The 23,625-nt window shown below is 39.6% G+C and overlaps 1 protein-coding gene across 4 annotated transcripts in view; it reads left to right on the plus strand.

Annotated features, from left to right (window-relative positions):
* The window catches only part of ASB15 (ankyrin repeat and SOCS box containing 15), a 55,783-nt gene that overhangs the window by 23,219 nt on the left and 8,939 nt on the right, over positions 1 to 23,625 (plus strand). For 3 of the 4 annotated variants that reach the window (XM_061414568.1, XM_061414569.1, XM_061414567.1), the window contains 7 exons: positions 2,297 to 2,365; positions 10,480 to 10,616; positions 12,149 to 12,201; positions 12,288 to 12,419; positions 13,523 to 13,681; positions 21,077 to 21,322; positions 22,586 to 22,757. In XM_061414568.1, the coding sequence (XP_061270552.1) occupies positions 10,510 to 10,616; positions 12,149 to 12,201; positions 12,288 to 12,419; positions 13,523 to 13,681; positions 21,077 to 21,322; positions 22,586 to 22,757 (869 nt within the window). In that variant the 5' untranslated portion in view covers positions 2,297 to 2,365; positions 10,480 to 10,509. The remainder of the gene's footprint in view (positions 1 to 2,296; positions 2,366 to 10,479; positions 10,617 to 12,148; positions 12,202 to 12,287; positions 12,420 to 13,522; positions 13,682 to 21,076; positions 21,323 to 22,585; positions 22,758 to 23,625) is intronic. The other variant, XM_061414566.1, reaches the window with a different exon arrangement.

Genomic DNA, 23,625 nt, shown 5'->3' on the forward strand with positions numbered 1-23,625 from the left:
CCATGGACAGAGGAACCTGTCAGGCTATAGTCCATGGGGTTGCAAAGAGTCAGACACAATTTATTGACTAAACAACAATAACAATATATGTTTTTGTATATGTACAAGTACAAAAATGCATATATATGTACATTTTTTTATTAAGGTCTAAAGATATTATTTTTATTGTTATTGTGGCTAATAATGTAATCAGAAGATTTTACTCACCCTACACCTCAACTGTGTAATAAAATTGTATAAATAGAGTGCAGCTATTTTATAATCTGTAACTGGCTTCACTGTCCCCAGGAGCTGCCACTCACTGATTAGTGCAAAATAAATTTGGTCTCGTGCAGATGGCACAATAACTTAGGTGATGAAACCTTTGCTTGGATGACTCATGTACATGGATCAGTTTTTCAGACTTCTGCTCCTTCTTCTCTACTAAGTATTAAGTGAAGTGAAAGTGGCTCAGTCATGTCCAACTCTTTGCGACCCCATGGACTATACAGTCCATGGAATTCTCCAGGCCAGAATAAGGGTGGTTAGCCTTTCCCTTCTCCAGGGGATCTTTCCAACCCAGGGATCAAACCCAGATCTCCCTCATCATGTGGATCCTCCTTCTCTGCTTTACTATAAATGAGGGCAATTTTCTCTCTTCTCGACCTCACAAAGTCTGGCCTACCAGGAAGTGACCTATCTTACCACCTGTAAGGTTCACCCTGTGAACCAGATACCAGCCTGTTTTCTGGAAGACTTTGTAAGATTTGGCTCGATAAAGTCAGTCTTAGTTCCCTCAAAGCATCTGGTCATATCTGATTACATGAACCTGATTCTCTTATATGATACCTTATCTATAGTATTAAATATTCTTCAAGGATATGAATGTTAATAGCTGTATAGTTTTCCATAGCTTGACTGCACAATAATATCTTCTACAAATTCCCTCTTGTTGGACATTTTATATTATTTCTAATGATTTGGCTGTTCAACTACACCTGCGATGAACATTTTCACATACAAATCTTTTTCCACATCTCTGAATCTCTGTAAGATTCTTAGAATTACAGATAAAAGGGTGAGTCTTTAAAAGGATCAAGGTATCATGCCAGCTTGTGATAAGGACACATCTATGAATAATTTGCCTCTTCACAGGCCATACCTGCTCTATTCTTATCCATTCTCTGTTTATATTTCTCTGGAAATCCACATAATTGTAAACCTATAGCTCCCTCCTACTCTGCATCACTTTCAAAAGGTAGTATGCCATCTTCTTCCATCTGTCACAATTGAAATTGCCTTGGAAATCAATATTACAGAGTAAAAATGTCTAATGTTGTAATATGGAACTAGAGATAAAACTAGTATGACAGGCTTTATCATAGTGTATTCACCTATAAATTAAGCCTAAGTTAGTGCAGTCCTGAAATTGGAAGTGAACTTGGCAAAAACATATGTGTGACATGGAGAAAAAACACAAGCTTAATCTATCCTTTGGCTAATTTTAAGAGTGTGTATTTGATCATTCCATTTTTTACTCATTCAGCAAATACATAGTGAATTCTTACTACATACCAGATATCATATTTAGTGTCTAGAGAAAAATATATCTATTTTGGCTTTTTATGTCATTTCTAAAATGTTGAAGGCATTTTGTTGCTGTTCAGTCATTGAGTTGTGTCTGACTCTTTGGCAACCCCATGGACTGTAGCCTACCCAGCACGGCCAGCGTATTCTTTACCACTAGGGAAACCCTGAAGACATTTTAAGGCAACATAAAAGTAGCTTTCATCTGGACTAAGGGGTGTGTGTGTGTGTGTGTGTGTGTGTGTGTGTTTTATCAGAACTAGCTGTGCTGTTAAGAAAAATGCTGTTTGGACTGGTCTATGTCTCCTTGTCATCCATAGGATTTCTCTCTAAAAGACAAATATCTTGAAGAGGGAATAGCTGTGACTTATTATTTGTAGATAGAAGCTACTTGTGTCTGTGTGTTAGAAACTAATTCTGACAGTTTTACCTCCTCCTGAAATCTCTTGGGGACTCATTGACTCTGTTGCTGAAATGAGCCTAATAAAGCTGATTTGCCATTTTGTACTACAGGATTCTGAAGAAGCAAACATGTGTAGCTACCAAATAAAAAACAAAACTGTTGCAACATTTTATTTATTTTTATTTCTGTATGTCTTCAGAGTTACACAAGTGAATGGTCAAAGTGCAGAAAAATGAAAATGAGTATTGTTTTGCATACACTAACTGTGAAATCTTCACAAAACCAAAATGTGAAAATGCCTTTTAACTAAAGCTACTCTTCTCATAGGACGAATCCTGATGATTCTCTCTGGAATCTCCAGTAGATGATTTTCTCTGGGACCATAGCAGTTTCAAGGTAAAAGAAAACGTCCTCAGAGTATCAGCACTGCCCCTACCCACTGCCCCCACGCCCCTGTTTCAAACAGCAGAACCTCAGAGCATTTGGAACTGGGCTAGCCCTGTATAAAAAAAGAAACAAATTTTACTGTATTGCCCTTTTCTTATCCCCTCCTGTTACCTCCCACTAGATTCAGTCTTAATGAAAGTGAAAGTGTTAGTTGCTCAGTTGTGTCCAACTCTTTGCAACCCCATGGTCAGCAGCCTGCCAGGCTTCTCTGTCCATGGAATACTCCAGGCAAGAATACTGGATAACTTGCCATTCCCTTCTTTAGGAGATCTTCCAGATCCAAGAATCAAACTCAGGTCTCCTGCTTTGCAGGCAGATTTTCTTTACTGTCTGAGCCATCAGGGAAGCCACCAAGATTCAGTCTTAGATCGTTTACCATCTTCCCCATCCCATTCAACCCTCAGCAACTATTCCAAGATATCCTGGTTCTACACTGGGGGCCAGTATGGTGCTCCTGGCGCTTTAAAAGGGGAAACTGGAAGATGGAACAATAAGCCACAAAGGACAGAATTGCTCAGTGATGTAACAGAATTGCACTGATGTGACAGGTGCTGGGGCAGGGTGATATTTATGAACACAGAGTCCTTCCTTGCATCATGGAAGCAGCTGTCTACTCTGGGAACTCTTAAGGCCAGCCCTGTTTAGGACCCACAGAGATGGTTTCAGTTTTTTATGCCCCAGACAGAGCATGTGAGTGAGGGGTGAAGACTTAATGTAATTGGAAACAAGCCAACCAAACAGTTCACAGGGGACAAAGTTATGTTGGCTCTGGTCCCAGTAAAAGGAAAATACCTTGAGCCCATGTTCTGGGAGCTCCCATGCTTCAGGGGAAGGCCTGAGAGGCCTCACAAACTTATCAACAGTAGAGGAGAAGCCTGTTTTGAGGATTGAGGGTGGTTTAGAGAATTCAGTGCCAAGAGGCATCATATACCTATGTTCACCTGTGCCTCATATCCTGTACCATTGTCCCAACCCCCGGCCACTTCAGGCAGGCACCAAATGGAATGTTGATCCAATTTTTTAGACAGTAATGTTTAGACTCCAAGAAAAGAACACAGAGTGAAAGCAAGTTTAGGACACCACATCCCCCCTAAGCAACACAGAGCCTTATTGCACAGAGTCGACGATAAAGATTCATGTGTCCCTAGAAGCTATGTTTTATTTTTGGAAGTTATTGTCATCAAGAGCTGGCTGACAAGATCAGAGTGCTTTCTTTTAAGGACAACAGACTGTGGGTTTTTTCCCTGCAGCTCTGGAAAGACATTAAAATGAAGGTACCATTCTCTGTCCAGACTCTACTTATCAGCTCTGTGACAATGGGTGGGCCTCTTAACCTCAGGAAGTCTAAGTTTTCACCTTTGCATGATGAATCTCTAATACCTAGAAAGTAGAACTGGAGGATTTAAAGCAAGGCAGCATAGGCAAAGTGCTTTACATGGAGCTGGAAATAAAGCAAGCCCTCACTATTATTATAACCACTATTTTTATGATTACCAAAGTTATTCTTTCCCACTATCTAAATCTAGGATTTCACTCAGTCCATTCTGAAAGTAAACTAATAATTCCTGGTCTCTGAATAATGCATTTGGAAATCCTTAATTTAGTAGTTCTTTAACTGAGACACAAGAATGGGCTTCAGAGAACCCCATAAATGCCCTACAATTTTATGCAAACTTTTGAGTGACATACATCCCTCTGGAGAGAGAATCCATTGCTTTCATCAAACATGTTCCTGACTCTAAGCAAGATTTGTTTTGTTCAGTCACTCAGTCACGTCGGACTCTTTGTGACCCCATGGACTATAGCCTACCAGGCTTCTCTGTTCTTCACCATCTCCTGGAGCTTGCTCAAACTCATGTCTGTTGAGTTGGTGATGCCATCCAACCATCCTATCCTTTGTTGTCTCCTTCTCCTCCTGCCTTCAATCTTTCCCAGCATCAGGGTCTTTTCTAATGAGTTGGCTCTTCTTATCAGGTGGCCAAAGCAGGATTAACCAGTGCCTGAAGTGAAAAGGCTAACTTTCCAATAGGATTGTCCCAATTATTTCATATATCAGCTACTTTGAGAATAATTAAATTTCACTAGTGGGCATTTCCAGAACAAGGTTGACAAACTGTTATCTAGAAAGAGTCAATTATCTAGATGGAGAAGTGGGGCTCTCATGAATAGGTCTTCAGTTCAGTTCAGTTCAGTTGCTCAGTCATGTCTGACTCCTTGAGGCCCCATGAATCAAGCATGACAGGCCTCCCTGTCCATCACCAACTCCCAGAGTTCACTCAGACCCATGTCCATCGAGTCAGTGATGCCATCCAGCCATCTAATCCTCTGTCATCCCCTTCTCCTCCTGCCCCCAATCCCTCCCAGCATCAGGGTCTTTTCCAGTGAGTCAACTCTTCACATGAGGTGGCCAAAGTATTGGAGTTTCAGCTTTAGCATCAGTGCTTCCAATGAACACCCAGGACTGATCTCCTTTAGGATGGACTGGTTGGATCTCCTTGCAGTCTAAGGGACTCTCAAGAGTCTTCTCCAACACCACAGTTCAAAAGCATCAATTCTTCAGTGCTCAGCTTTCTTCACAGTCCAACTCTCACATCCATACATGACCCCTGGAAAAACCATAGCCTTGATGAGACAGACCTTTGTTGGCAACGTAATGTCTCTGCTTTTGAATATGCTATCAAGGTTGATCATAACTTTTCTTCCAAGGAGTAAGCCTCTTTTAATTTCATGGCTGCAGTCACCATCTGCAGTGATTTTGGAGCCCCCAAAAATAAAATCAGCCACTGTTTCCACTGTTTCCCCATCTATTTCCCATGAAGTGATGGGACTGGATGCCATGATCTTTGTTTTCTGAATGTTGAGCTTTAAGCCAACTTTTTCACTCTCTGTTTTCACTTTCATCAAGAGGCTTTTTAGTTCCTCTTCACTTTCTGCCATAAGGGTGGCGTCATCTGCATATCTGAAGTTATTGATATTTCTCCCGGCAATCTTGAAAGATGTCAAATATTATTTGGCCCTTTATCAGACTGCTGGCTGGTGCTTTATTTGAATAGTTTTAAACAAAGCCTAACAGTAAACAGGCTCTCCTCCTGCCCTCCTCTGCATCTTGACATCTCTGGTTCTGTTCCACTGATGCTTCTTTGATTGTCTGCCTGACACCTTCATCCAAAGCTTTCAGGAAAGGTTAGAGACAGCTTGTTTTAGATGGGGGTTGCTCCATGTAGCAGTAAGAATTTTCTCTCCATTGAGATCCCGCTGTTGTTAGAGATACCAAACAGTTTTTGTTGTGTGTTAGTTGCTCAGTTGTAACTCTTTGCGACCCCATGGACTGTAGCACGCCAGGCTCCTCTGTCCATGGAATTCCCTAGGCAAGAATATTGGAGTGGGTTGCCATTCCCTTCTCTAGGGGATCTTCCTAACTCAGGGATCTAACCTGAGTCTTCTGCACTGCAGGTGGATTTTTTATCATCTGAGCCACCAGTAAAGCCCACAAAAGAGTTAAGAGTTTTAGATAATTTCCTTTTTGGTGGTAGTTAAAAGACATTTAAAAGAACTTTTCACAGAGCAACTCAGTTCTCTAAAGCAGGGGTCCCCAACCTCCTGGATCTTATGCCTGATGATCTGAGGTGGAGCTGATGTAATAATAATAGAAATAAAGTGCACAATAAATGTAAGGCACTTGAATCATCCCAAAACCATCTCCCCAGCCCTGGTCTGTGAAAAAAAAAAAAATTGTCTTCCATGAAACCAGTCCCTGGTGCCAAAAAGTTTGGGAACTGTTGCCGTAAGGAGTCTGTGATATCTCACGTACTGGAAGGCTACATTTCAAGCAGGTTTAGCATTAAGCTGGTGATTTAAATAGGCAAAAGGCCCTGTATCCTATTACTAATCCCAGAGCCGTGCGATGCCCCCCATCACCACGTGACATTAGTGAGAAAGGCGACAGGCGATGCCACACATCTAACTTCATCATCCAGTCCTGCTATCTGAAGACACTCAGGACTTGTCTGCCAGTAATGAGTCAACAACTGTTTTCCAGTGACCATGAGAACAGCCATTTCCTATAGTTGACTAGGAGTGGGAGCAAAGAGAAAAGATATACAAGACAAAAAAGTTAAGGCTTTATTCCCCTCAGAAAATGAATAGTCCTGGTGAGAATACAAAATACAAAAATGTAAAGAACTTGCAAAACTAATACAAAATGATTGTAAATTCAGTTGGAAAACACCGGGTAAGCAGAGATACTCAAGGATTAAGAGGGTCAGAGAGGAACTGAAGAATTCACCAAAGGCTTCCACAGGAGGAGTGGCTGGAGCCAGGCTTGGGGCTGTGGAGACCATGAGTGAAACAGCTGGGAGGGCCTTGTGAATGAAGTGAGATAAGACATAAGACATAAAAGCACAGAAGGGAGAAAAATGAAGCCTAACACAGAATGGGTAATCTAATTCATCTAATTAGAATAAAGACACCAGGGACTTCCCTGATGGTACTACGGTTGAGACTTTGCCTTCCAATGCAGAGTGTACAGGTTCGATCCCTGGTCAGCAAGCTAAGACCCCACATGCCTCGTAGTCAAAAAACTAAACCATAAAGCAGAATCAATATTATAACAAATTCAATAGAGACTTTAAAACTGTTCCCATCAGAATAAAGACTCTCCATAAAGAAAATGGTTAGTTCTAAGAATAAAGCAGAGCCTAAATTATCTTAAGTTCATTTATTAGCTCATTCATTCATTTTTTCATTCTTTCAACACATGTTTAGAGTCCATGTACCTTGAGATACTGCTTTCCTAGTCTCTGAAGTTAGACTAGTTCTCTATTCTTATTACATTACATTCTAGGAGGAAGAGATAGACAATGAACCAATAAGCAATAAATTTTTTAAAATGCCATCTGAGTCTATTTGGTGAATAGGATCCCAAGCCCATATGTCGAGCTTTTAAGGTTGCTAAGATACCCTGGTATGAGAGACATACTTAGCGAAGTGCTATTACTGTCTCATGGACATCCTCCAAACATCATCACTGCTCTCCCCTTTCTGTATCAAGGTTATAGTAGGGCCACTGGTGCAGAACAATAAGCAATAAAGTCATGATGCCATTGAGTTCATGTGCCGTCTGTCCGCAGGTCAGGGACCTTGACTGTCAGCATGTATAGAGCTGTCCTTAAGGCTTGAACAATAAGAAGAGGCAAAGCAAGAATCAACTGTGTTTTGGAAATTGCTCACAGAATACTATTTGTGACTTTCCCCCCTTGATAACACACTGGACAATGTAAAATTTTGCATAGATGATACATTTTGGCTTGAAAAGTTCTATGGCTCAAATTAATTTCCTGTGATTATCAGCCAGCTGTAGAACTGGCTTCCCAGGTGGCGCTAGTGGTCAAGAATCTGCTTGCCAATGCAGAGACGAAGTGTTCCAATGCCAGTAAGAGACATGGGTTCAACCCCTGGGTCAGGAAGATCCCCTGGGGAAGGAAACCCACTCCAGTATTTTTGCCTGGAGAATGCCATGGAAAGAGGAGCCTGGTGGGCTACAGTCCATGGGGTCGCAGAGTCAGACATGATGGAGCAACTTAGCACGCAGCAGCTGTTAGAACTGTTTTGATGTGCATACTTACTAAACTTTCTCTTTATAAGGTAAAGCAATTGATCCAACTGTAATGGGAGACACATACTCCTCTAATTTGATATCTGAAAGAAATAAGACAATGAGAAATAAGCTACATTTTTGTGTTTGTCTTCAGAGGAGCTGGGCCAGTCAATGGCAGTGGTTTGTAATAGAACAGTGCTAGGGAAGAAATGGGGAATCTATAGGAGGGCTGATCTCTGGTCTGGCCATGGAGTTAAAATGACCCAAATTTTAACTGTTCAAATGATGCTGAGACCCAGTCAGACCTTAGAACTTTCCCTGTAAAACAAGGCAAAAGAAAATGTGAACCAAATAGTAGCTGCATAAAATTTCCTGAATATCATGGGTATGGTATCCCTATTCTTTCTGAAGGAGAGTAACCAAATTCTGAGGTCCTTCCACTTTGGGAGAGGATTGAAGACTAGATGGTAAAAGATGTCATATCTGTTTCTCCTCATTTTTTATCTAAAATACTAAATAACTTGGCCACTTTTTGTTTAACTTTCTGGTGTTAAAAAATGCTCGACCGAGTTCGGGAATCCCACAGGCTATAAGCCCTTTGGTGCAAATGAAGAAAAATGCTGCTTCCTTGGGGTGTGCATAGCGGCCTGCCAGCGGGCACAGCTCATGTGGGGGAGGTTTGGCTGGATTTTATCAGCCAGGAGCACTTGTGCAGTATGCAACCTGCACTCCCATTCGTGGTGGCTCTGAGTTGAAACATGGATTAGGGAGAACTGAAACAGCCATCAATAAATTAAATAAGTCAGTCCAGAAGTTCTTCTGTTTTGACTGTTTTCTTCAAAAGCAAGAAGTCAGTTTTAATTCGGCTTTGTGTTTGCCAGTTCCCACATTTAAACCTCACTGGATAAAGCAGGTCCTTACCACTCCCTTACATTAGCACTTCAGCATCCTTAACTGCATTAGGAATGCCTTTCTGCCAAGGTGTGAGAAAGGATCTTTCTACAGCCAGGAACACAGGTAGCTCAAGTCCATAAATGTGGATTTCTGGGAGCATCCAGAGAGCCACATGATCTATCAAACCCATCTGGTCAGTAAGGAAGTTCTTCAAGTGCTTAAGGCCATTTTTATCGGATTAATCCTCTCCTCTATTAAAGTTCTGGACTTCTGAAAGCTGTTCACTTCATTGTGAGACTGCTGCTGCTGCTACTAAGTCGCTTCAGTCATGTCCGACTCTGTGTGACCCCATAGATGGCAGCCCACCAGGCTCCCCCATCCCTGGGATTCTCCAGGCAAGAGCACTGGAGTGGGTTGCCATTTCCTTCTCCAATGCATGAAAGTGAAAAGTGAAAGTGAAGTCGCTCAGTCGTATCCGACTCTTCACAACCCCATGGACTGCAGCCTACCAGGCTCCTCCGTCCATGGGATTTTCCAGGCAAGAGTACTGGAGTGGGGTGCCATTGCCCTCTCTGTCATTGTGAGACTAGACAGTGTTTTCTCAGGGACAACAGGGCTGAAAGTTGTCAGTGCCTTCTATTTAAAGTTACCTTTGTGTCTTCTCCATGTACACCATCAAACTTCCTGAGGTCAGAGCTAGGTCATTATGTTTGTGACGTTCCATTCTCTCAACTTTAATTCAACAGATGTTCGCTGGGATGCTTCCTTATGCCAAGCACCTTCTAGAGTTGTAGGTGATGCAGAGATGAGTCACATCGAACTCCTCACCTCAAAGAGTATATGTTTTCGTAGAAGGAGTTGAACGCAAATACAGAAATAACTGCAATTCAAGGCAGTCAACTCAAACCACTTTGGGAGTAGAAAGAACTAAATCAGTGAAAAAGCACACACAGAGGACAGAGAATATAGAAAAAGTAAAGGATGTGAAGGACTTCCCAAGTGGCTCAGTGGTAAAGAATCCACCTACCAATGCAGGAGACACAGTTTCCATCCTTGGGTTGGGAAGATCCCCTGGAGAAGGAAATGGAAACCCACTCCAGTATTCCTCCAGGGAAGTCCCAGGGACAGAGAAGCCTGGTGGCCTACAGTCCATAGGATCCAAAAAGAATTGGACACAATTTAGCAACAAAACAGCAAAGAGAAAGGCTAGTTGTTCTTTACTCCTTCCTTTGTCTGTCTTCTCGGAGTTTTAAACTTCTAATGTGTTATGTAGAGTAATGTCTTGAGGAAATGATGGGCCAAATTAGTGTAAATCAGAAATGTAGAAAAAGTCATTCTAAGCCCAACTGTAGTCATTACTCAAAAGAAAGTCAAAAGCCAGAAAACGCTGACACTTAAAGGGCAGGTAATCAAAGGTTTCAAAAGTTAGAATGGGCATTTTATACATATATAATATAAATTAAATGTTAACTACCTCTGTATCTTTTTAAATGAGGAAAGATGAATGTATTTTTCATTTTGTCTCTTTCATGTTGACTCTATATGCTGTTCTGTGGCTTTTGCTGATAATAAGAAATTTCCTGCTTCAAAATTAAATCCCGTCATGGATGCTAATGATGACCCTGATGAAGACCATCTTACAAGTTATGATGTTCAGCTCAGTATTCAAGAATCTATTGAAGCCGGCAAGACTGTATTTTATCCTGAAAGGTAACATTCAAATTGATGATCCTCAACTAAACTTCATGGCATTAATTTTTTGTAAGATAAAATGAATAATGTTTCCAGACCCCTCTACCTTTTTTTTTGTGGCAGGAAATTCAATACCTTTACAAGAACTGCTGTGCACAGGTTTAGCATTCTGATTCTACAAATTCCCATTTCCTGTGAAGTATGAGACTACCTAGATAGGAAATTCCCAGTTCAATTTGGTTGTATAGGATTGCCTATTTCCTCAATTCATATAGAATCAAAAAGGACAGTAAATAATGTGAATGAAATTGTAAACACTGTTTATATGACTAACGTATAGATACATATACAGAACCGGTTGTGCTACTGACTCAGGCAACCTTTATAAGTAATATATTCCATTTTGCATCTTTATAATATGAAGAATAATGCTAACTCACCTGCCTATAAGCTTAATGAGTGGGAAAAGAGTTAAAGGCTTTTATAATATATAGCAAAGTGATATATAAACCAGAATTTTTAATTATCTACTGTTAAAGTGACAGCAGTTAAGAAATTATACATGAAATTGGTGTTTTGTGTTGGCAAGAGTTATAGCATCTAAAACTGCCAAAGTACATTTTTGTTTTTGAGCAGCACACATTATACTTCTGACAAAACTAAACTTTAATTTACCTTTAAATTTGATTATAGTATTTAGAATCCTGTATTCTGAAATTAGTAGTGCTTTTGAAAAGATTTAGTGCTAGAAAATGATTGCTTTTGAGCTTTTAAAAAACAAACATGTTAACATTTATATTTCTGGTCTCTTTCATTCTTCCTTTATCTCCCAGGAAGGCATTCACAACCCTGGAATACCATTGGATGTTTCTGCTTTAATAGAGTTAAATCAATTTGTTATTCAATACCTAGTCACCTTTGTATAAACACATATCAGAGAATTTCCATGAGGGTTGACAATGACCTCCTGGGTCAGTGATTAGAATTTGTTCAGTAAATGCTCTGCCTATTTTTCACTAGTTTTCACAGTTGATTAAAGACTAACATGCAATGTACAGCATATGCTCCCAAATAAGCAACCATTAATTAGCCATTATTAAATTCAGAGCAAGAAACCTTTATTGAGCATAGAATTTTTAAAGTTGGGAGAAACCTTAGAGATCTTCCTATATAATCTTCTCATTTTACTGATGCAGGAACCACCATCCAGAGAGGCTGCTGGCCTCCTCAGGTTCACAAAATCACATCTGAAAGCAGCTCTTTCGTCTCTAACTCCAGTTATTTACCCCTTTTTCATTGCCTACAATTAATTTCAAAGACAATGTTTTAACCTTCTACTTTTCCATCTTCCCTAATGTTCATAGTTCCAGTGTATCATAAACATACTCTGTATCTGACTTTTAGACATTTACATTTTTAAAGTAGATAACATCAGTTGTGTGCATTTCTCAAAGATCCTGATTATTAAACGCATGTGCAAAAACTGAATAAATGTTTTGGTTCCTTTATATCATGAATACAAATATGGCTTGTATTTCTTTCCCTGGTAGATTCGTACCACTAAGCGATCAGAACAGAAAGCTTGTGGAGGCCATACAGCAAGGTAAATGGATTTATCACCTACAGTAGAATGGACTGGAGATTCCATCTGGCTGAGAGATTTGTTATCAGCCCATGTGTTTATTTTAGGTCACATTCTTGAGCTCCAGGAGTATGTGAAATATAAATATGCTTTGGATGAAGCTGATGAAAAAGGATGGTTTCCATTGCATGAAGCTGTTGTTCAACCCATTCAGCAGATACTTGAAGTTGTCTTGGATGGTAAGAAAATGTAGAATGCCTTTAACCAAACTGAAGCCCAAATGCAGATGTTCTGGAGTATTCCCAATGAACAAAATAAGCAAAAAGAAAAAGTAGAATAAAAGGTGATTTGCAATTTGGAAAAGATAGTACTCACGCTTTAAACTGAGTACAAAATTAGCCTATTTTGTGGAGTTCAGGGTTTACCCTTCACATCTTTCTAAAAATATGACCCAGTTTGGTGGGAAGATGTGATTATCACCTAAAAGTTTATATACACCATTAATTAATTGATTTAAGTATAAAATATTTTGCTTTTCAAAGTCGGTTGTAAACTTTCATCTTGAACTGAGTTAATAGTTTCCAAAAGAGTATTATTTTGTATAAGTAATACTTACATTATCTGTCCTTATATTACATTACTTTTTTCATCATGCAAACATGAATAACTGTTGTGGTATATCTACCCAGGGTTAAATATTATTAATAATTTCTACGTTCCAACAGTGTTTTTCACATCCCAACATCTTGTAAAACACTTTGAGAATGCCCTTCTTTTCAACCTTCAATGTTGCTTCCTAGTGCTGTTGTAAGAGATAATGATAGCTACCAGGTAATTAAGTATCCAGCTAGTCAGCCAGCTACAAAAAGTTAAAAATAGACAGATAGGATAGATAGACAGATATAGAAGATGATGTTAAGCATGGTATTTCTTTTGTAACATATTCTGATAGGATACATCATTGATCAAATACTTGTCATTCCCACAGGCACAGACTTCATTTGACAAAAAACAATTTCAGGTTCAATTTAAATAATAATACAAAGGATTATGGAAGTTGTTTATAATTTATTAAGAAGTGAGAAGTCACAACCCATTATCTTTTTTTGTAAAAAACACCTTGGAACACAGATGTTGGTTTGCTAGCTGTCAACTTGATTAGCAAGCCCATGCTCATATATTTCTACTCACCATCATTTGCTAGACTTTAATCATTTCTCTTTTTAGTCTTCTTTTTTTCATAAATTGACTTTGTCCAATCTAGTGTAGATGATATTGCATCATTCTGTTCTATATGACATCCTTTAAGACTTTTAATTTTCCACATGCTTTCATATCTCAGCATCTTATAAGACGCTCTGGGAGTTCAAGACCTCTGATGGAGAAACACCTTTGACTTTGGCAGTCAAAGCTGGTCTGGTGGAAAATGTAAGAACTTTACTAGAGAAAGGAGTGTGGCCAAACACCAAAAATGACAAAGGAGAGACGCCCCTTCTGCTTGGTAAATGACCTATTTTTCCTAGAACTTTTATAATTTGAGACAAATAATATTTATTCAGTATTTAATGTATTGGCTAAAATTATGTGACCTCATCTGTTTCCACTCTCTGACGTCCTTTCCTAACCCCCATCTCACCTGCCATATGATTTTGTTTTCTTGTCCCACCAGGAGGTGAAATGTGAAAGCTCTTTCAGCACCAGTTAATCAGCACCAGTTAATCAGAAACTCCTCTAATGAGGAGTTTTATGAGCCCAGGAGTGCCAGTTTTGAAGGAATAGTTTCTAAGTGGGGTCCGGCCTGTATGGGATATTGCATTTGTGATCTGTAGCTTAATCAAAGAGGCAGAAAGGGGACTCCAGAGAGAGACATGAGGTACAGAGCAGAATGATGAAACCAAATTTGAAGGCAGGAGATCCAGCAGATTGTGAGCACACAAGTGTGTCCCTGGGGTCACCACTGCAACACATCAAAGGAATGACTGTAAGCATGAAGATGTTGTTTATCTATACACAGCTTCTTCTCAGGCTTGTATATCCTGCTGTTTGTTGACCAATAAGAACTGGCATGTCTATTTGCAGTAGTAGAGTGAGATGAGATTAACTATAGATGACCACAGATAACCTTTCTTTCTCTCAGGGACATAGGTCCAACTCTGTTTATAGTCCAACTCTCACATCCATACATGACTACTGGAAAAGGTATAGTTTTGACTAGACAGACTTTTGTTGGCAAAGTAATGTCTCTGCTTTTTAATATGCTGTCTAGGTTTGTCATAACTTTTCTTCCAAGGAGTAAGAATTAGGGTTTTGGCATCTGAGATACTTGTATTTATTTTTCTTGCATTTTATTGAAATGTAATTGACATATAACATGGTACTAGTTTAAGGTATACAACATGATTTGATGTATGTATTACTATGAAATGATTACAACAGAAAGCCTAGGTAACCTGCCTCACTTCTCATAGTTACACACTGTTTTTTCTTGTGTAGCAAACTTTGTTTTGCAAACTTTTAAGATCTACTTTCTTAACAACTTTCAAGTATACAATTCAGTATTGTCATGTGAATGTTAATTCTAGCTGTGAGACTGCAATTATGGGTCTCAGTTTCCTCATGTGTAAAATGGAAATACAACATCCACCATGCAGAATTAGCCTATTATACAGAGTGGAGTAAGTCAGAATGGAAAACATCAAAACAGTATATTAATGCATATATATGGAATTTAGAAAGATGGTAATGATGACCCTAATGCAAGACAGTGAAAAAGACACAGATGTAAAGAACAGACTTTTGGACTCTGTGGGAGAAGGCGAGGGTGGGATGATTTGAGAGAATAGCACTGAAACATGTATATTACCTAAATATATATGTGTATGTAGTATGTATATGTGTATTTCACATATATATGTGAAATAGATTGCTAGTCCAGGTTTGATGCATGAGACAGGGCACTCAGGGCCAGTGCACTGGGAAGACCCTGAGGGATGAGATGGGGAGGAAGATAGGAGGGAGGTTCAGGATGGGGGACATATGTACATCCATGGCGATTCATGTGAATGTATGGAAAAACAGCTAAAATATTGTAAAGTAATTAGCCTCCAATTAAAATAAATTGATTAATTTACAAAAAAAATTAGAGAAAAATTTCAGTTCCATTCACTTCAGTCACTCAGTTGTGTCTGACTGTTTGTGACCCCATGGACTGCAGCATGCCAGGCTTCCCTGTCCATCACCAACTCCCGGAGCTTGCTCAAACTCACGTCCATTGAGTCAGTAATGCCATTCAACCATCTCATCCTCTGTCATCCCCTTCTCCTCCTGCCTTCAATCTTTCCCAGCATCTGGGTCTTTTCAAATGAGTCAGTTCTTCGCATCAGATGGCCAAAGTACTGGAGCTTCAGCATCAGTCATTTCAATGAATATTCAGGGCTGATTTCCTTTAAGATAAACTGGTTGGATCTCCTTGAAGTCCAAGGGACTCTCAAGAGTCTTCTCTAACACCACAGTTTAAAAGCATCAATTCTTCAATGCTCAGCTTTCTTTATAGTCCAACTCTTACATCCATACATGACTACTGGAAAAGCCATAGCTTTGACTAGACAGACTTTTGTTGGCAAAGTAAGGTCTCTGCTTTTTAATATGCTGTCTAGATTTGTCATAACTTTTCTTCCAAGGAGCAAGCATGTTTTAATTTCATGGCTGCAGTCACCATCTGCAGTGATTTTGGACCTCTAAAAATAAAGTCTCTCACCATTTCCATTGTTTTCCCATCTATTTGTCATGAAGTGATGGGACCAGATGCCATGATCTTAGTTTTCTGAATGTTGAGTTTTAAGCTGACTTTCTCACTCTCGTCTTTCACTTTCATCAAGAGGCATTTTAGTTCTTCTTCACTTTCAACCATAAGGGTGGTGTCATCTGTATATCTGAGGTTGTTTAATTTCTCCCAGCAATCTTGATTCCAGATTGTACTTCATCCAGCCTGGCATTTTCATGATGTACTCTGCATAGAAGTTAAATAAGTAGGGTGACAATATACAGCCTTGACATACTCCTTTCCCAATTTGGAACCAGTCTATTATTCCATGTCCAATTCTAATTGTTGTTTCTGACTTGCATACAGATTTCTCAGGAGGCAGATCAGGTGGTCTGGTATTCCCATCTCCTTAAGAATTTTCCACAGTTTATTGTGATCTACACAGTCAAAGGCTTTTGCATAGTCAATAAAGTCAATAGAGAAAAATATTAATATGTAAACTTCTGCCACATGGTAGATGCTCAGGAGAGAAGAGATGTTATGAAATAATGCATGTATGGCAGGAGGAGGGGAAGCAGCCCTGAGATTGTTCACCAGCCATTCCAGCCATTCAGTTCAGTTAAGTTGCCAGTCATGCCCAACTCTTTGCAACCCCATGGACTGCATAACACCAGGCCTCCCTGTCCATCACCAACTCCCAGAGGTTACTCAAACTCATGTCCATTGAGTTGGTGATGCCATCCAACCATCTCATCCTCTGTCATCCCCTTCTCCTCCTGCCTTAAATCTTTCCCAGCATCAGGGTCTTTTCAAACGAGTCAGTTCTTCACATCAGGTAGCCAAAGTATTGGAGTTTCAGCTTCAGCATCAGTCTTTATGAATATTCAGAGATCCCAGAGGAAGCCAATAAAGCATCGTGAGCTGTGGTCACAGTGAGTCAACACTACCCCAGTGCCTGTCCACAGGGAAATCTCTAGAATTTTAAGAACAGCCTGAATATTGTTAACAGAAAACTTAGATAATTAAAACATTAGTAAAATATTTACAGTTGACAACATTAATTCAGCAACATCAATGCACCCAACATTTATCTAGTTCAGTTCAGTTCAGTCGCTCAGTTGTGTCCGACTGTTTGCAACCCCATGGACTGCAGCACTCCAGGCCTTCCTGTCCATCACCGACTCCCAGAGTTGACCCAAACTCGTGTCCATTGAGTTGGTGATGCCATCCATCCATCTCATCCTCTGTCATCCCCTTCTCCTGCCCTCAATCTTTCCCAGCATCATGGTCTTTTCAAGTGAGTCAGCTCTTCACAGCAGGTGGCCAAAGTATTGGAGTTTCAGCTTCATCATCAGTCCTTCCAGTGAACACCCAGGACTGATCTCCTTTAGGATGGACTGGTTGGATCTCCTTGCAGTCTAAGGGACTCTCAAGAGTTTTCTCCAACACCACAGTTCAAAAGCATCAATTCTTCGGCACTCAGCTTTCTTTATAATCCGACTCTCACATCCACACATGACTAATGGAAAAACCATAGCCTTGACTAGATGGGGCCTTTGTTGACAAAGTAATGTCTCTGCTTTTGAATATGCTGTCTATGTTGGTCATAACCTTCCTTCCAAGGAGTAAGCGTCTTTTAATTTCATGGCTGCAGTCACCATCTGCAGTGATTTTGGAGTCCAGAAAAATAAAGTCATCCATTGTTTCCACTATTTCCCCATCTATTTGCCATGAAGTGATGGGACTGGATGCCATGATCTTATTTTTCTGAATGTTGAGCTTTAAGCCAACTTTTTCACTTTCCTCTTTCAGTTTCATCAAGAGGCTCTTTAGTTCTTCTTCACTTTCTGCCATAAGAGTAGTGTCATCTGCATATCTGAGGTTATTGATATTTCTCCCAGCAGTCTTGATACCAGCTTGTGCTTCCTCCAGCCCAGCGTTTCTCATGATGTACTCTGCATATAAGTTAAATAAGCAGGATGACAATATACAGCCTTGACGTAGTCCTTTCCTGATTTGGAACCAGTCTAGAAGTCACAGTAAACCAGATTCTATGCTGAATAGCACAGTACAAATGGAATGATCATCTTTCAAAGAATCTAGTAAGAGCCTAGATATGATCGAAATAGAAAATAAGTGTTAATAAATGCTATAACAAAGGTGTATATCCAAAGTAAATTGGGGAAATAAGAGAGCAGTGGAATCTGTGAAACTTCCAAAGAAATAGTTGTGACTCATGGGACATAGAGGAGATCAACAACAGGCCTTTGCCCCTGCACATAAATGTTAAATGAATAGTGTTATCACATCTCGGGAGCATTCTGCTCTGATTTCTTCTTTACTCTTACCCTATGTGGCAGCTTTTAGCCTTCTCCAATTCAGATTAAATTGGAAAAACTAATTATTATAGTCAGGGTACAGGTAAAGCTTCCATAACAAAACCAGCAAACAAACACAGACACATAAAACAAACAAACTGCAATGACTTCGAAAAGAAAGAAGTTCATTCCTCTCTCGCACAACAATTCAGAAGTGAGTGTAGATATCTGATTTGTGATGATCTTATAGTTACTAAGTGTTTTTTGCACACAGACTCCTTCTCAGCCCATCCCTCTAAAGTTGGTGTCACCTTCCTCCAGTAGGACAGTCACATGATTGTCCTGACCAGAGGGTACCAGCGTGCAGAGGAAGCCAAGGGAACTGTCTGGTACAACAGCTCAGCTCCTCTGCTTTCCACTTTCCCAGAACATGGTGCCATTCACAGCTCAGTTAATTTTACTTTATTTTCTTTCTCACAAATCGGTAAATATCCTCTTTACTCCATCTCCTCTCTCAGTCTTCCAATCCTTCTCTAGGTACTGCAGAAGAAAATCTCCGTTGGTATGTCATATGAGTCAGATTATCACTGAAGATATTAAGTAAATTATATGGGCAAAACTCATGAAGAGTAGGACATGACTGAGCGACTGAACTGGAACTGGATGGGCAAAACACATATATCCAGAAAGAAAATTACAAAATTTTTTTTAAAGAAAGAAAGTGCCAGTAAACTATAAGGTGTTCAAAAGTGCCTATAACTTATGCAAAATACCCCCTTAAATTCCTTAACTCTTCACCTGAGGCTTGCTCTCCTCTAAGCATATAACGATACATATATTATGTGAAATGTATTCTTTACTTCACAAATTATTTAATTTGTATTTTACTCAGTTACATTTCACACATACTGTACCTTGTTAGTTTTCAGTATTTTAGCCAATTATTGGTTAAGGATGTCTTCATGGTTTAGCTTGGAAGAGGGGTTCCCCACGATTTTCATTATTATTTCTATGAGAAATAAAATATATTTTTAGTTCCAAAAGCTGAACTACAAGTAAAGTTTTATTTTTTTTAGTTATTTCAAGTTGAATATGGTTTATATATGCTGTAATTTTCTTGAAGAAAGGCTAGTATCTCTAATCAACATGTTCCCTGAGTCAGACAAAAGGAAAACAGATCATAAAAGAAGAGATTCATTATTTTATTACATTTTTTTTCTAATTAGAAAAAATGGAATAGGAGCAAGAAGATAAATGAGGGCACATTATCTCTTATTTCATTTAAGTTATCGATGTTTGATTCACAAGAGCACCAGCTAGGATGAGGTAATTCACTGTAATCAGAGCTGCCAGTGGCAGGTGGGTGTTTCAGAGAAAGGCATTTGTCAACAGATTCTGCTTCAGACAGTGAGCAAGAGAAAAACTGAAATTGCTGCAGTGATGGCTTGCTTGCTTCCTAGTGAAATAGACAATTTGTCCTCATCCTCCTTTTCTGCCTTTTGGAGCCATTTCTCTTGCCTTGGCCTCAGAGCCTTTCCACCTTCAGCTTCTTACCTGCCCAAGATATTCTGTGTGCCCCCATATCCCCTTCTGTCTTTCCCAGCAAAGGCCCAGTCTTTGAATCTTCATTCAAACAGAAAACAGTATCGCCTTCACTCCCCAGGCTTCAAATTCCCCAAGAGAGAACCATGTCTGTCTTTTTCCTGCTGCCCGCTGTACCTAACAAGTGACTCAGACAGTAAAGAATCTGCCTGCAATGTAGGAGACCTGGGTTCAATCCCTGGGATAGGAAGATTCCCTGGAGGAAGGCATGGCTACCCACTCCAGTATTCTTGCCTGGAGAATTCCCATGGACAGAGGAGCCTAGTGGGCTACAGTCTACGGGGTCACAAAGAGTCAGACATGACTGAATGACTAACATTTACATATAGCCAGCACATATTAACTGAATGAAAGAATGAACAAATGAATAAGTGTCAGAGAGTAACCTTCATCCTGCTGTTTTTCTTATTAAGATTTTACATACTGATAAGAGGGAAATGCATGACACCTTAGAGAAGTATTTATATCTAACCTGGGAGAATCCATTAACAATCAGAAAGAGAAAAAGACTTAACAGTGTAATTTCAGCTACTAGAAAAAGAAGAGAGGGAGAGAGACATCTGATTTATTGAACCTCAGAAAACATGGTACATCGGCTGTCATGTACTTCACCTGTAAGAAGAACAACTGACCTACCTGGATTCTAAACATTCCTATTGCTAACATCTCATAAGAGTATGGGAAAGAAATGTTCATTTAATATTTCCTACTTTGGTGGGAAAAAACTCTCTCTACAGGGAGAAAAACTTGATAAACACTATCTGCACAGGTGACTCCATGATCCTAGAAGTGAGGAAATCATAATAATAATAATGGTTATCATTTATCAAGCTCCTACTGTATACTAAGCATTTTACATACATTATTTAATTTATTTAACTGATACAAAAGTTGATATTATTTTCATCTCAGCTATGAAGTGGAAGTTTAGAAAGAGGACACAAAGTATCCTAACTCAGTGACATGCATCCTGTTTTCCACGAAACTCTTACCCGTGCTCAGGTCAGGGTCTTAAAGAAAAGGCAGTATCATCTTATATGCTTACATTCCTTGAGAGAAACCAGTTATGAGAAACAGAGGGGTATGGAAAATACAAGAAAAGGTGTCACTAATATCTCTCTTGATATTAAATCTGGTAATTAGTGTAGTGCCATGTAAGGGATTTATGTTATATGCCTCCTGTTGACTGTTCTTTTTAAAAATCACCTTCAAGCTATTAAAAGAGGCTCCTATGACATGGTGTCTGCTCTGCTTAAACACAACACCAGTCTTGACCAGCCCTGTGTGAAGCGATGGTCAGCAATGCATGAAGCAGCCAAACAAGGCCACAAAGACATCATAGCTCTGCTACTAAACAATGGAGGCAATGTCCACCTAAAAGACGGATTTGGAGTGACCCCGTTAGGTGTTGCGGCTGAGTATGGTCACTGTGATGTGTTGGAACATCTGATCCACAAAGGTACGTGGAAAGGAATTACATGTTGCTGATGTTTCTCCTGCGCTTCCCAGGTGGCTCAGTGGTAAAGAATCTGCTTGCCAATGCAGGAAACACAGGTTCGATCCCTGGGTCAGAAGATCTCCTGGAGGAGGAAATGGCAACCCTCTCCAGCATTCTTGCCTGGGAAATCCCATGGACAGAGGAGCCTGGCGGGCTACCATCCATGGGGTTGCAGAGTCGGACATGACTGAGCGACTGAGCACAAGCAGTGTTTCTCCTGCCTCTCAGATCTCCTTTTCTCCATCTGTCTCATTTCAGAGACAGACCTCACTGCCTCCTCTTCCTCTCCTGAATGTATCTGGGCATCAGATTTTTACTCCATCCCTCAATAAGCCCCGCAATAGGCCCCTATTGCACAACTCACTTGAATCCTATGCATGGGGACCTACAAATCTGAGTGCCCAGCCCTGATGGCTATCTCTGCTGTTGCTGCTAAGTTGCTTCAGTCGTGTCTGACTCTGTGCGACCTCATAGATGGCAGCCCACCAGGCTCCTCTGCCCATGGGACTTTCCAGGCAAGAGTATTGGAGTGGGTTGCCTAGGACCACATTATTCTCAAGGATCCTCTGTAGGGAAAAGATAACATTTTTGAAATTCCCCCACAATGCAACTCATTTAATTATCAAATAAGCCATATGAAATAAGCTATATTACTGTAGTTTACAGATAAGGAGTTGGAAGTTCATGGAAGTAAGTAGCTTGCCCCAAACTCTCACAGTCAACAACAAAGCCATAATTCAAACAGACCACTTTCCCCTACATCATGCCTTCTGGTCCTCATGACATTTGAATATTACACAATTTGTGTTCTTTGATGATATTTTGTGTCATTCTCCCTCTGAGCCATTTAAGATAGTCAGGCTTATTCATCTTAGGATCTTCTGCTGGATCATGCATGGTGTTTGCACATAGAAGACAGTTGATAAAGATTTGTTGAAATGAGACAGAGCATTAACTTTGTCTTTAAAAGTCTAACTAGACCTTTTTTAGGGAGCATTTTCCTATCATGAAAATTGACTTGATTTCTCAGATGTCAGTGAGGGAAAGATTTTCTAATTGAATGAAACATGCTTCATGATTGCTTATTGAAAAGGCTAAGAACACAGATGTTCTTAATTCTGTATTTTTAAGTCCTAACCAGAAAGGAAAACCACAGGTTATTTTTAAGGAGATGATCTTGACGTCTGCCCAGTGATCACTCTGCTGCATGTCTTATACTGCCAGGAGGTGACGTGCTTGCTTTGGCGGATGACGGTGCATCGGTGTTGTTTGAGGCAGCAGGAGGGGGCAATCCTGACTGCATCTCCCTCCTGCTGGAATATGGAGGAAGTGGAAACATACCTAACAGAGCAGGGCACCTTCCTATACACCGAGCTGCCTATGAGGGACATTACCTGTGAGTAATAAACCATAGCGTTATCACTTCAAGTTGAAAACACAAACTTGTATATATGGTATTATTCTAAATATGTCTCCCAACATCCAAAAAGAAAAAGGCAAAATGTTCACAAGTTTTGTATATCTATGTGTTTGATTTTCCCCTTCTTTTTATATTCTTATACCTTAAAAAATTTCCACATTGAATTTATACTGCTTGTCAAATGAAAAGATATTTTCCTTTAGAAGAAAGTTATAAGTGAGACTTCTGCATACGCCACCCAAATGTGCCTTTTTAAAAAAAAATCTGTTTAACAGAAGGCTACAGGGCTTCTAAAAATTTTGCCCTTGGCAAAGGATTGAAATTTGTTATACTCCAATTTTTATCAACATAAACAGATATTATAATATAAAATATATCCTTGAATAGAAAAGTATCATTATAAATTTAGGTTTCTTTAATAAAATGGTCAGATATATTTTAAAATCACAAAATGTGCCACAACCAACACACCAATAGAAAGCTATAATCGTAATAAACTACCCACCTTGAAAGGATGGTTTTTGGCAATTAAATGTACTTCATAAATTCAAAACCTTTGAAATCATTAGGCTTCATCACTTTCAGTGGTGACATTGGCTAAGTTAAGTGGCTAATGACAAGTAATTGATGCGAAGTGACATGTTGTTAAAGTTTACCTGGATTTACTCCCAGTGTTCATAAATTCACACCTGGTAGCTCTGAATTAGGCACAAGAGATCAAGTTCTCCTTGCCTGTGGCTCTCATACATGTCCAATTCATCAGTCAAGTGTGAAATTCACAGCTATTTGTCACAGGTTCTTAGTAATACAAGCTGTGGTTAGTTATGTCAATTGAATTCATGTA

The sequence above is a fragment of the Bos javanicus genome, chromosome 4, assembly GCF_032452875.1.
Source record: "Bos javanicus breed banteng chromosome 4, ARS-OSU_banteng_1.0, whole genome shotgun sequence".
Classification (NCBI taxonomy): Eukaryota; Metazoa; Chordata; class Mammalia; order Artiodactyla; family Bovidae; genus Bos; species Bos javanicus.